Raw genomic sequence first — 13,189 nt, 5'->3', positions numbered from 1 at the left:
TAGAGTTAGAAATTACCTGTTCTTCTTCTTCACTGCCTGTTCCAGCTAAACTCAAAGAGCTAAGATGCCTGTGAGGGTCAGAGAACTGTGGAATGGAATGAGGGAGAGATTCAGTCAAAGATGAACAATGAGGTGGATTACAGACAGATAACACACCTAGGGACAATACAAAAATAACATGAAATACTCACAGCATTTGATATTAAGAAGCCAAACTTGAACATAGAAAAAAAATAAAAGGTACAGAAAAGGAATGAAGGTTTAATCTAAATACTATGCTATTCAAGTAACATGCTGTTATTATTTTGATATTATTCAGATTACAATTGAAGTACTAACAGTATTCCTTCTGTATCATAAAGAATCATGGCATTTAAGAAGGAAGGTTTGCTATGGATATGGGAACCAGGAAAAATTAGACCAACTCTATGCAAATCACAGGATGGGAAAGCTGGAAAGGAGAGTTCAGAAGTTATCTAATTCAATTACTACAGTTCACAGATGAGGTAATTGAGGACCATAGAGGTTAAGTGATTTTCAAAAAGTCACCAAACCTAGTTAGTGCCAGAGCTGGGACTTGAACCTGGGTCTCCCAGGCCAGAATTTTCTCAACACTCTGTTGTTTGTTTTCTTTCTCTTTCCCTTTTCCCTTAAAAGAAGAGAAATGAGATGATGGGACTTAAACTAAAAAGAGAACTGAAACAATAAACTAGAAATCGATATCCTGGACCTAGTTTCAGTGCAATATAGTCTTCTGTCTCCTCTTGCTTAGTCACAACAAAAGCCCAAAGATACAGTGGGGAATGCCACCATTAGTCATTACTAGGACTTCCTTCCCCCTCTTTACTTCACCGTACGGGAGTGTTCTAAATTTCAGTTTCTGTTGCATACATTATCCAGCACAACATGGAAGTTGGATTTTTTCCCCCTTAACTTGTAGTCACATCATTTTGTCTGTGTCACAAAGTGAGAGGAGAAATTTTTTTTTATTCCTTTTACCAAAGCAGATCTGCAGCTTTCTGTAATTTATTACTGTAGAGATTTGTCTGGGGCACTATCGTTAGCATGTATAGGAAGTCTGGCTTCAAGACTGGCCCTCAAGCCATTATACTTGGCTGCTTTTCTGTAAGCAAACTGTAGGACAATAAATAGCAGACTGAGTTGAAACCAACTCCCTCCCTAAAACTACATTTACCTAATGCTGTATGGATGCAAATAACATCCACTCAATGTATAACAGTAAAAGAAAGACTTACCAGATTATATATTCCAGTATCTTAAAAAAAAACCTTTAACATATCATTCATGTTTATATCTTTAACTACAAGGCTTTTCTGACTTACATATAGTTTTAAGTAATAATCCTACCCATACCAATCATGTGAGCACTGGAAAACTTGCATATACAAAAAGCTGTAGGAATAAATTTGAATGTTATCTTGGAAAGCTGGGCTATTAAGTGAATGAACTGTATCATTTGGACCTAGGAATTTAGTTACTTATCGAGATTATTTCATCTAGCTCCAATGGACAACACTAAAGGTAAATTCTCCCATCCGCATATCAAAATATAGTTGTCTATCATGAAAGGAAGGAAGCAGCATTTATTAAGCACCTACTATGGAGCAGGAATTGTACTAAGTGCTTTACAAATATCATCACATTAAATTCATTTAACAGCCCTGAGAGACAGGTGCTATTATTACCCCTGAGAAAGATAAGTTAACACAGCTGGTATCTGAGGTCTTCTTAACTTCAGATCCTTTTTTCTACCTGATGAGCCTCCTAGCTGCCTCTAGAAACATATATTGTTTGTTCAGTGCTGTCCGACTCTTCATGACCCCATGGACTTGTCCATGGAATTTTTTTGGCAAAGATACTGGAGTGGTTTGCCATTTCCTTCTTCAGTGTGTCTCCGTTTTACAGATGAGGAAGTGGGGCAAATAGGGGTTAAGTAAGTGTCTGAGGCCAGATTTGAAGTCAGATCTTTCTGACTCCAGGCCTGGTGCTCTGTCTACTACACCACCTAGCTGTCCCATAAACATATATAGGTACTAGTGTATGTGTGGGTACATAATGAGCCCATAAAAACTCTTAAAAATCTGTTGTTAGATGTTAAATGGTCCTATCCATTTTTATCTACGCCAGTTTTTGACCTTCTGGCATCCTGACCTTATCATATTTCTATTCCAGAACCCTAAAACTCTCTTGTCCTAAACAGGAACTTACAGCCATGTACATACAATGCTTACCCAGAAACACAAATTATTCACAAACCTCACAGACACATACTAGAAAAAAGAGGCAGAATTTGTTTCATTTCACTGAAACTAGCCACCTAGTCTGACCGATTTATGACAAGATCGATCACATAATCATAGATTTAGAGCTGGAAGATTTCAGAGGCCATCTAGATTAAACCCCCTTCTTTTACAGTTGAGTCAATCCAGGCTGCTTAAAGTGATTTGCCCATTGTCACAGAAGAACTAATTAATAGAGACAGAAACTGATGCAAAATGAAGAAAGAACCAAGAAAAAAATACACAATGGCTACAACAAAGCCAAATAAAAGAACAACAGGACAAAGCTGAAAGCTATGTAATTATAATGACCAGAGTTAGCCCTAGGGTAGAGATGAGGAAAAGTGCTTCCCTCTCTTCACTGGAGAGTGGGAGGACTAGGAAGATGGATTGTTGCATACACTGGCCAAGGAGGTGGCTGCTGTCAGGGTGTTTTTCTTAAATGTGCTTCAAGGAATATTGTGACACCCAACCCCTACATGTTAACACCATCCTATATCATGGTTTCTGAGTCATATCTCTAAAAAAAGGACCAACTTTCAGCTCAAAGGATAAACATCAAGTATAGTCAATGGCCCCCCTACCTCCAATCCATCGAAGGATTGATCTAATCAATGAAATCTGCTGGTACTTCCCTACCGTAGATACATATACCCTATGAAATTTATCTGAAAAGGAAGAAGAGCAGGTGTCCCAAGAAACATCTAGCTGCCCTTTGTGACAGAAATGGGTCAAAAGCACAGGATGTTGATGGTAATACTTGCCTTTGCTGTTGTGCTGGCATTTATATCATGTAACAAAGATATTTCTGGAGGACTCCTGGGTAACCCATCATCTTCAGAACTCATGCCAGCATCATCTCCCCGTTTAGTGGGAATCCCAGATGGAGGAGGGGGTCCCAGTTTCACATTATACTGGATTTTCATCTGAATTTTTTTAAAAAAAGAGATATTCTTTTAAGTTGATACATGACATTTATTAACAGGAATTTGGGGGGGGGGGCTGATATAACTGATTTTCAAAAAATAACCTATCCAATCAATAATGTTACTAAATGTATTCTCTGTGCTAAGGCACCATGCTAAGCACTAAAGACTGAACTAAGAAACCCATTCTGCAAAGTCTATGCCCTTTCATCATAGTGTCTCAGAAATGAATAATTCTGTAACTGTAATTTAGAATGGACAAGGATACAATTTTTTGAGAATGAATTATTTTACTAACAATGAATGGAAAGGCATTCATAGTAGAGAAACTTCCAATGAAGTCCTGCTCTGTTGTATTGGCTTGGCATGGGTCCTCAAAGACTATGGCAGTGGTATCCCGATTACTCATGAGTCCAACCCCAGGTGGAAAGGCTTCAGGTATGAGCTGGGCAATGGATAACACTTGTAAACTAGGCACCAGATGACCTAAATTTGGAGAGTCCAGTAGAATGTAAACCCCTTGAAGCAGGGACCATTTTTCACTTTTTTCTTTATAGCCCTTGAACTTTACACAGAGCAGAGAATCAACAAACATCGATTAGATTGAACTGAATTCCTAGAGTATCAGCCACCCAACAAAAGAAAAATTTTAGGGGGCTACGACAACTCTTGAAATCATATACTAAGAAGTGGAGAGGCTCTGATCTGTGCTGATAAAAAAGCAGACCAGCCCCCGAGATGAAATCATGATCTTCTTACTGATAGCGTAGCATCCAAATGGTGACCCGAATCATCATAGTAAAATATAAAGAAATACCTCAAATTCCACATTTCATATGTCACTGTTTGGAGTATTACCTGTAAGGCTCTGATCCTCTCAGATACATTTTCCTGAGAAAACACCCGAGCTGGTCTGGGGGGGTCTTGACCTGTCTCGGGAATGAAAATGCTGTCGTGTGAAAGGGCTCGGCTCCCCAGGGTACCTTTGTGATCTCTAGGACAGAAGAGATAGGGTCACATTAAACATGCTTTCATTCTTTCTCAATCACTCTATGCCTTAGTGATAAGAACCACAGAAAATGTAATTGTGGCCTGACAACATAAAAAGAACAATATTGGGACTGTTGTTCCCAACACCATCTTTGTACTGTCAAAGACCAATCCTCGGGACCACTAGGAGCACGGCAGTCAGTCAAACAGTCTTTAAGAAACACTTTCTACATGTCAGGTACTTCAGAGACTCGAATTCTCATAGTAGAGATGAGATATGTGATGGGAAAAATGTAACTTTTATTTTATTAAAAAAATAAAAAAGTAGGACAGAAATGATGACCCCAAGGAAGCAGAGTGAATAAGAACAGTTCATAACCAAGCTCAGTTCTGACCCTTCACTCTGTAAGTTATATGGAAAATCTGGAGAGAATGAAGTCATTTCTTGTGTGTAAGCAAGCAGACGCTCTGGCTCCCAAGTAAAGAGGCTATTCTGGAGACTGTGTTTGCACAGCAGGCTGGGCGAACTGGCTGGCTGATAGTCTGGTCACAAGATTATACAAAATATCCACCCATGTCTTGGCTTATTTGAACGGAAATTTCAAATTTGTAAATCCATGGCCCCTTTTTATAATTTTATGTAATACAGGAACATGAGGTACACTCTGAAATGCATTATGGGAATATTACCAATTTTTTTAGATCATTCTTTCCTTGCTATCCTGGCATCTAATCTATACTCCCCTTCCCCGCCAACTAGATAATCAAGGCATTAGTTTGGAACAGGATTTCATGAGGAATAAATGGGGTATGTATTTTCAATAAAGGATGTAGAAATTAATAGTCATATTTTCCTAGCAATGATGGCCAGTCAAACAATAGGTGGAAAAGGGTCTATTTTAGACACCTGACAATGAAGAAAGGAAAGCTTGTCTCATTACACTGAACTGAAGATGTTGCCAATTTGTTGTATTTGTGCATGTGAAAATTTGACCTTAGTAACCAGCCAACAGCCTCGAAGGCTATTTTGTGAAGTACTGCTTGCAAAATGAATACCACCCTGAGGAAGTCCGTGCAGTTCTATGAATTCACATTCTCCCAGACTTCAAGTAGCACTCAAATGGTAAACAACCCCTAGGCACGGAGTCACAGAATCTCCAAATCAGAAGGAAGCTTGGAGGTTATCTAATCCAACCTTTACCCTAAGTGTGAATTCCCTCTACAACATCTTCAATAGATGGTCTGTATATGTGAGTGTATGTATATACAAGGGTATGGGTGTATATATATGTGTGTGTGTATATATATATATACATCTATATACAGACACATATACCATATATACAGACACACATACATATATACATACATGTATATATGAAATATGTAGCACATAGAAGGTTCAGCTTTAGTGTGAGGTTCTTTAGTGTTGGAAGCCACATGATCCACTGACGTGGTCTGTTACTTTTGCCCAGCTCCAATTGTTAGGCAATATTTCCTCATTTGAACTAATATCTGCCTCCCTGCATTTGTCCTAGTTTTGCTTGTTAGGGCCATACAGAACAAACCTTAATTAAATCACTTCCTCACATCAAGCTTCAGATACTTGAATCTTATTATGGCCTAATGTGGCCATCCTTACTACGGCAGGAAGGCTGAGGCTGGTGGATTACTTGAGCTCAGGAGTTCTGAGCTACAGTACACTATGCTGATTGGTTTTTTGCCCTGACTGGAGCACCAATAAGGTGAGACCCTGGGAGCAGAGGGCCACCAGACTGCCTAAGGATGGGTGAACAGGCTTAAGTAAGAATCAGAGTAGGTCAAAGCTTCCATGTCTGTCAGCAGTGGGATCTGGTTTGTGAATGGCTATTGAACTTTCAGCCTGGGTGAGATAGGAAGACCAAATCTCAAAAAAAAAAAAATTAGAAAAAAAAGAAAAGAAAAAAATGAATATAGAGATCATATTCCTTTTGAAGTCTTCTCTTCTTCCTGGTAAACATATACAGCTTGTTCAGTGAATCCTCACAAGGCATGGTTTAGTTATTAGGGCTCTTAACTTTCTTTGTGTGTGTTGAGGACCCTTTAGAAGGATGGGATAGAATAGATAAAATAGGATAGGAAAGGAAACCAATTATATTGAAATACAGTCATCAACATTTTTTCCTTAAAAAACAAACTCATAGATTCCCCTCTTTAGAATATCCTCAGCATCTTAGTTGCCTTCTTCTGGACATGATCTTATTCCTCAGGCATTTTATCCTTAACTGAACATGACATTCCAGATGTGACTCAACTAGAGCAGAGCACAGTGGGACCAATACCTTTTTTGTGTTAGACACTATGCTTCTATTCATGCAGCCCAAGGTAAAGCAGAGGGGAAACTTGAACCCATATCTTGGGTTGGAGTTGGAGGTCTGCTGTCTGCTGTCTATCTGCTATGTAGGACTAGCTCTTTGGTACTGCGGAAAGAACCAGACTTTGGAGTGTGAGGACCAAGATTCAAATCCCACCTCTGATTGCCTACTACCTGTGTGACTGACCTCCCTGGGCCTCATTTCCTAATTTGTAAAATTAGGAGACTTTTCCAGTTCTAAATTTATGATTCTACATAAATATATGTAACATATTTATATATATATATATATATATATTTATAATATATTATATTATAATATAATATAAATTATATTTATAATGGAACTACATTTAGTTTTATTGCTAGGGTTTGCTAGATAAATAATGAAATAAGAAAGTTTATATTCCCCGACAATCTAAAATAAGCATAACAAGAATTGGTATTAGTCAAATACGATACTTTTGATCAAACTGGATGCACATTATTGCATTGTTTGGGCAACAACTTCAGGTTTGTTTTTTTTTACTTATATACCAGTTGCCCTAATATCCAGTAGGCACAGCCTCAGCCAGCTTCTTTGAGGTGGGACAGCAATATCCTTATGGGTTTCTCCAATAAGGAAGTGCACAATTAATAGCATTCTATTTCCAAAATGCTGACAGAAGGCAAAAGGTTTGAATGCTAATTGTGGATTCTAGATCTCAAAATACTGGATGATGGTGCTACTCGATAAAACACACATAAAAGAAAGAATGAGAAGGAAGGAAATAAAGGAAGGAAGGAAGGAAAGGAGGAAGAGAAGAAGGGAGGAAGGGAAGAAGGAAGGAAGGAATGGAGGGAGGGAGGAAGGAAAGGAGGAAGGGAGGGGAAAAGGAGGGAATGAGGGAAGAAGGAAGGAAATAAGGAAGGAAGGAAAGAAGGAAGGAAGGAAAGAATTAAAGAAGGAAGAATGGAAGGAAGGGAGGGAGAAAGGAAGGAAGGAATGAAAGAAGGAAGAACAGAAGGCAGGGAGGGAGGAAGGAAGAGAGAAGGGAAGAAAGGAAGGAAGGAAGGGGAGGAAGGGAGGGAGGGAGGGAGGGAGGGAGGAAGGGAGGGAAGAAATAAAAAAAATGAAAAAAAAAATTCAAATTCCCACAAAGATATTTTAGTTGTTTGCTGCCACCAAGTGGTCATTCTTAGGTAAGTGAAACAGATTTTGGTAAACAGTTCTATTGGGCATTTATTGGAGTGTCAATTCATCCAGCATTGGCAAAATTAACATGAATGGGGAACAATGAAGTTTACTTGGCTTCCATTAACTTTCAAATCCTGGGAAACTGCTATCCTTCTTGAAAATTGTTGGCTAAATTTAAGAATATTTTTTTTAAAGCCATTTTAAAAGTTGTTTCAGGTCATAGTTATTTGGGGGAATGTTATTTTGGTGGGTTTTTTTTTTTTAACAGCAAGAGAATCAGCATGGTATAGTGGATAAAGAGCTGACCCTGGATCTGGGAAGACACAATATCAATCCCAGCTCTGACACATATTGTCTATGTGACTCTGGACAATTCCTTTAACTTCTGAGTGCTCTGGTCAACACTTTAAGACTATGTAAGTAGCTCACTTTCATTGACAGAGAAAGTTTCCTGATCTGGGAGTTCCCTACACCAATGAAATCATAGGACTACTACCTATCTCTATCTTATTCTAAGAGCTATACACATAGTAATTACTTAATAAATGCTTTTAATTTATTCAAGAACTCTCTTTTAAATAAATTGCTTCCCCCAATTGGCTTCTATCTTTCTAAGAGTTCAAAGTTTGACAAGATCTAAGAAGACTTTCAGGTAAAAATTCTCACCACGGGAGAATTCATAAAGACAGAAACACGATTCTATGGAAGAACAGAATTATTCAGGAGACTCTTCAGACCATAAAAAGGTTAGCAGTGGAAGGGATCTTAGAAACAAACTAGTAAAACAATAAGAAAAAAAAGACTTAAAAAAGTAAGAAAAAAGAAAGCAGCTAATCTAAAAAAATAAAAGAAAGCAATTAACCCAACTCTAACTTACAGGGGGAGATTCTGAATTCCAGAGGGAGAAGTGAGTAACTTCACCAAAGTCACACAAATAGTAAATAAAGTATTCCCTCCTAGGCTTCTTGATTCCCAAATCAGGAAAGGTCAGGGAGACAAAGTAAGAGGAAAACTTGGGTTACATGTCTAGAAATTCCCTCCAGATCATGGGGTCCCAATAATAACAATTACAACTCTAACAGAATTTATATAGTCCTTTAAGGTTTGCAAAGCATTTTCAACTGACCCTCACAAAAACCCTAACTCCTAGGTATAGGCTGTTACTATCCTCATTTTATAGATGAGAAAATTGAGGCAGACAGGTTAAATGACTTGCCTATGGTCACACAGCTAATCAGTATCAGATCGTCTTGATTACGGGTGCAGTGATCTTGAGTAAGTTATAGGGACTTTTGTTCTTCAGGCATTTTAGTCATTCCTGACTCTTTGTGACCCCATGTGATTTTCTTGGCAAAGATACTGGAGTGGTTTTGCCATTTCCTTCTCCAGCTCATTTTCCAGATGAGGAAACTGAGGCAAACAGGGTTAAGTGACTTGCCCAGGGTCATTCTGCTAGTAAGTGTCTAAGGTCGCATTTGAACTCAGGTCCTCATGACTCCAGAGCTGGTTCTCTATCCACTGTGTCACCTAAATGCCCACCTTGTATTTTTAATAGCTTTATAGTTATTCTATATAGACATATACATGTACATGCATAAAAATATACTATACACAAATAATGCATGCATGTATATATATTATGGACATAAATACCAAAGACTTTTACAGGACCCTACATATAATAGGTATTATGTGCATATAGGCATATACACATATGTGACTTACCCAGGGTCACATAGCTAGTAAATGTCTGAGACCAGATTTGAACTCAGGAAGATGAGTCTTCCTGATCCCAGGCCCAGGGCTCTAGACACTATGGAGCCACCTAGCAGCCGACTGTACTATCTAGCTGCCTAACGTACAATAATCCATGCCCAGCCTTAGCACAGTCCCTGACATATAGTAAATGCTTAATAAATATTTATGAGCCGACTCTCCAATTAGAGGCAGAATCTAGTCCCAATAACTTACTCAAGTTCATCCTCTGAGTCATAGCCAACAGGCAAAGATACTGGAGCAATGACATCATCCTCTGATGGGCTCGGCTTCCAGCTGCTGCTACTTGCAGATGTTGAGGTGTCTTTTCTCTTCTTCTTCCCCCCAAAGAATTTTTTTAGAGTTTTGAACTTGGACTTCTTCTTTCCTAAATAAATGAGAAAGACCAACAGATAAATGTGTGCGTGTAGAAAAAGTGAGCATCCCTTTGCTGCAATATGCTCCAATACAGAGGCAGCTAGGTGGCGCAGTGAGTAGAGCACTGGCGCTGGAGTCAGGAGGACCTGAGTTCAAAATTGGCTTTAGACGCTTGACACATTTAGTAGCTATGTGACCCCGGGCAAGTCATTTTACCCTAATTTCCTTGCCTTCCCCCCTCCAAAAAAAAAATTTGTTTCAGCACACCTAAGGGACAACTGAAAAACAGAAAACAAGCACAGCATGAACAGAATTTTGGGGCCACCTTTCTTATTTTCCTTTTGTCTACCACTAAATTATATTTTGGTACTCTAAATGTGGGCTCTTTATCCAATGACTAAAAAGAAGGACTACTAGATGAACTGAACCATTTCCAATAAACAAACATTCTCATTATAAATGAAATCAGAAAGAAGACAAAACAAGGTGCAGGCAGAATGGTTCATAATTTTTTTTTTCAGAGAAACAAATAAAGGAACCGGTAGAGTGGATTTCATCCTGCTCGCAAGGGTCACTTCTAAGAAATATGATTTCATGTAACACTTGATCATATGATCTGGAGATGATCTTTATGAGTGTAAACAAATAGATTACCATAATTTCAGTCTATGTCCTCTATATGTACCATATGCTGGCAGAGGAGGACGGAGAGAAATTATATGAAGAACTTGACAAAATTATCCAAACCAGGTCAACATATACTTGGTGACTTCAATGGGAAGATGATTAAAGGGCGAAAAGTATATTGGACAATATGATTCTAGATTATGAAATGAAAGAGTCTAAAGGTTTATAGATTATTTGGAAATCTCATGATTTCACATTATGAGATATTCTTACTTTAAGTAGAAAGTGGTAAGGTACTAATATAACAAGTGGCAAACATCTACCCTCAAAATGAAATAAATTCTATCGTAACAGGCAAGAAATTACTCATTACCAATGTGGGATTCATTTCTGAATCTGCTGTCTGTAGATCATTAGCTGTTTAGAAGTTAAAACTAACTGTTGTTGTTGAGTTGTTTTTTTAGTCATGTCTAACTCTTTGTGACCCCATTTAGGTTTTTCTTGACAAAGATACTGAAGTGGTTTGTCATTTCCTTCTCTAGCTCATTTTCCAGATGAAGAAACTGAGGCAAACAGGGTTAAGTGACTTGCCCAGGGTCACACAGGTAGTAAGTATTTGAGGCAAGATTTGAACTCAGGGAGATGAGTCTTTCTGGCTTCAGGGCTGCCACTCTATCCACTGTGCCACCTAGATAGCAAATTAGAAATTAGTTAAGACAATAAGTATTTCTTAGGCATATATCAAGTTGAAGGCACTGGTGCTAGGCACTGGCGATACAAAGAGAGAAAAAAATGACAAAACAAAACACAACAAAAAAAAATCTCTGCTCTCAAAGAGCTCACAGAAAGATTGAGAAGACAGAGCAAATTACCTAATGTAGCTCCAACCTAACCTGTGCAAATCAGCTGTTGTTTCCAATAAATGGAAAAAAGACTTCAAAGTCAAAGAAAAAAAAGTAAAGAAACAACTTTAAAGACATCAGCTCTAATAACTGCCATTTCTTAAAGAGTTTGACAATTACTACAAAGAAGAGACAAAGAGACTAGAAATTGTTTCAGCCAACAAACGTAATCTCTTTGCCAAGAAAAAAGATGTGACTGCTAAGGATAATACCAACTCAGAATATGGGCTCATTTGCAAAACAACAGGGAAGATGAATATGCATTAAGGGCAGTGTTGTTTTTTAGAACATGGAAAAGCAGTGGTAGAAATTAAGTTATACCATCATAAAAACGCTAAGTTGGAACTGGAAGGAGGAGAGCAAATATATGTGAAATGGAACAGTTCTGCCATCATTCCCATAATGGTCTGTTTTCATCATCAGTGTCAGTGGAATTGTCACATTTGGATTCTAACACCTGTAATACCCGATATGTTAGAATACTAAGAAAAAATGGAATTGAAGAAAATGAAGTCAGGAAGAATAATCAGACCTAACTACATACCTTACATACATACAAAGGAAACTATAACAGAAGTGATACAATTAAAGGTACCTGGGGGTCAATTTTCAATATAACCCAAAGAGAAGATTCTAATAGAATACACAAAATTATGGATAACATCTCTTCTGTTCTGCTTTGCACATGGAAACGTTTGTTTGTTGATGCTTGTCAACTTTATAATATAAAACCAAAATTTGGAAGTTAAAGATTATGTGGCATAACTATACCAAAAAGTGACCACTGAGAAGACCAGCAATTACCAGCCCATATGCTTCCTTTTTCATCTCTCTAAAAACTTTAAGAGAATAGTCCACATACATATGTATCAAGGGTTTCCTTGATGAAAGTATCAAAAGGGGGTAGGTAGCCTTTCCCAAGTGACTCACTATAGCAGACCACACAACTGACTCAGATGTATAGAGAATATAAGATCCCACTATTTCTATAATTTGCTCAGTAGAGTAAAACAACCCCAGAGGTGAGACAAGGAGGCTCCCATGTTATGTTAAGTTCACACAAGGTTTCTTGATAAATAGAGCCACAGAAATTTAGTTCAAATTTGGGAGACATATACTTGCTAAAGGTATTTGATACTGTTATAAAAGATATTTAAAATTCAAATTAAAAAGGAATTCCCTACAGGTTCTTAACCTGGGGTCCATGAACTTATTTCTTTAAAAAGCATTTTGCTAGGTGTATTTCAAAATGATGGAGTTCTTTTGTAATCCAATGAATTTTATGTATTTAAAAACATTATTCTGGAGGCAGCTAGGTGGCACAATGGATTGAATATGAGGCCTACAGTCAGGAAGACCCAAGTTCAAATCCAGCATCAGACACTTACTAGCTATGTGACTGTGGACAAATCATTTAACCTCTGTTTGCTTCCGCCTCCTTAACTGTAAAATGGGTTCAATTACAGAACCTATCTCCCAGGGTTGTTGTAAGGATCATATGAGATAATATTCGTAAAGTAGAACCAGTGCCTGGAACAGAGTAAATGCTATATAAATGCTAGCCATTAAAACATTATCCTGAGAAAGGGTCCATAGGCTTCCCCAGACTGCCATGTGTGTGCCATGACACAGGAAAGAGGTTAAGAACTGCAGCTACAAAAGGTGAGATGCTTACACTTGCAGGCAATATTGTGCTGTTTGCATCAAGCTCAGAACGTAGTCACTCAATAATAATCATCCACACAGGATGTAACTCAAGGGGATGAAGAACCTGCCCAGAT

The 13,189-nt window shown here is 38.1% G+C and overlaps 1 protein-coding gene across 3 annotated transcripts in view; it reads right to left on the bottom strand.

Annotated features, from left to right (window-relative positions):
* Positions 1-13,189, bottom strand: part of CRACDL (CRACD like) — a 142,150-nt gene that overhangs the window by 38,293 nt on the left and 90,668 nt on the right. For all 3 annotated transcript variants that reach the window (XM_036747950.1, XM_036747952.1, XM_036747953.1), the window contains exons 3-5: positions 9,718-9,889; positions 4,085-4,220; positions 3,065-3,226 (exon numbers count right to left, since the gene is read on the bottom strand). In XM_036747950.1, the coding sequence (XP_036603845.1) occupies positions 3,065-3,226; positions 4,085-4,220; positions 9,718-9,889 (470 nt within the window). The remainder of the gene's footprint in view (positions 1-3,064; positions 3,227-4,084; positions 4,221-9,717; positions 9,890-13,189) is intronic.

The sequence above is a fragment of the Trichosurus vulpecula genome, chromosome 2, assembly GCF_011100635.1.
Source record: "Trichosurus vulpecula isolate mTriVul1 chromosome 2, mTriVul1.pri, whole genome shotgun sequence".
NCBI lineage: Eukaryota > Metazoa > Chordata > Mammalia > Diprotodontia > Phalangeridae > Trichosurus > Trichosurus vulpecula.
This window is presented reverse-complemented; position numbering and strand designations above follow the sequence as displayed.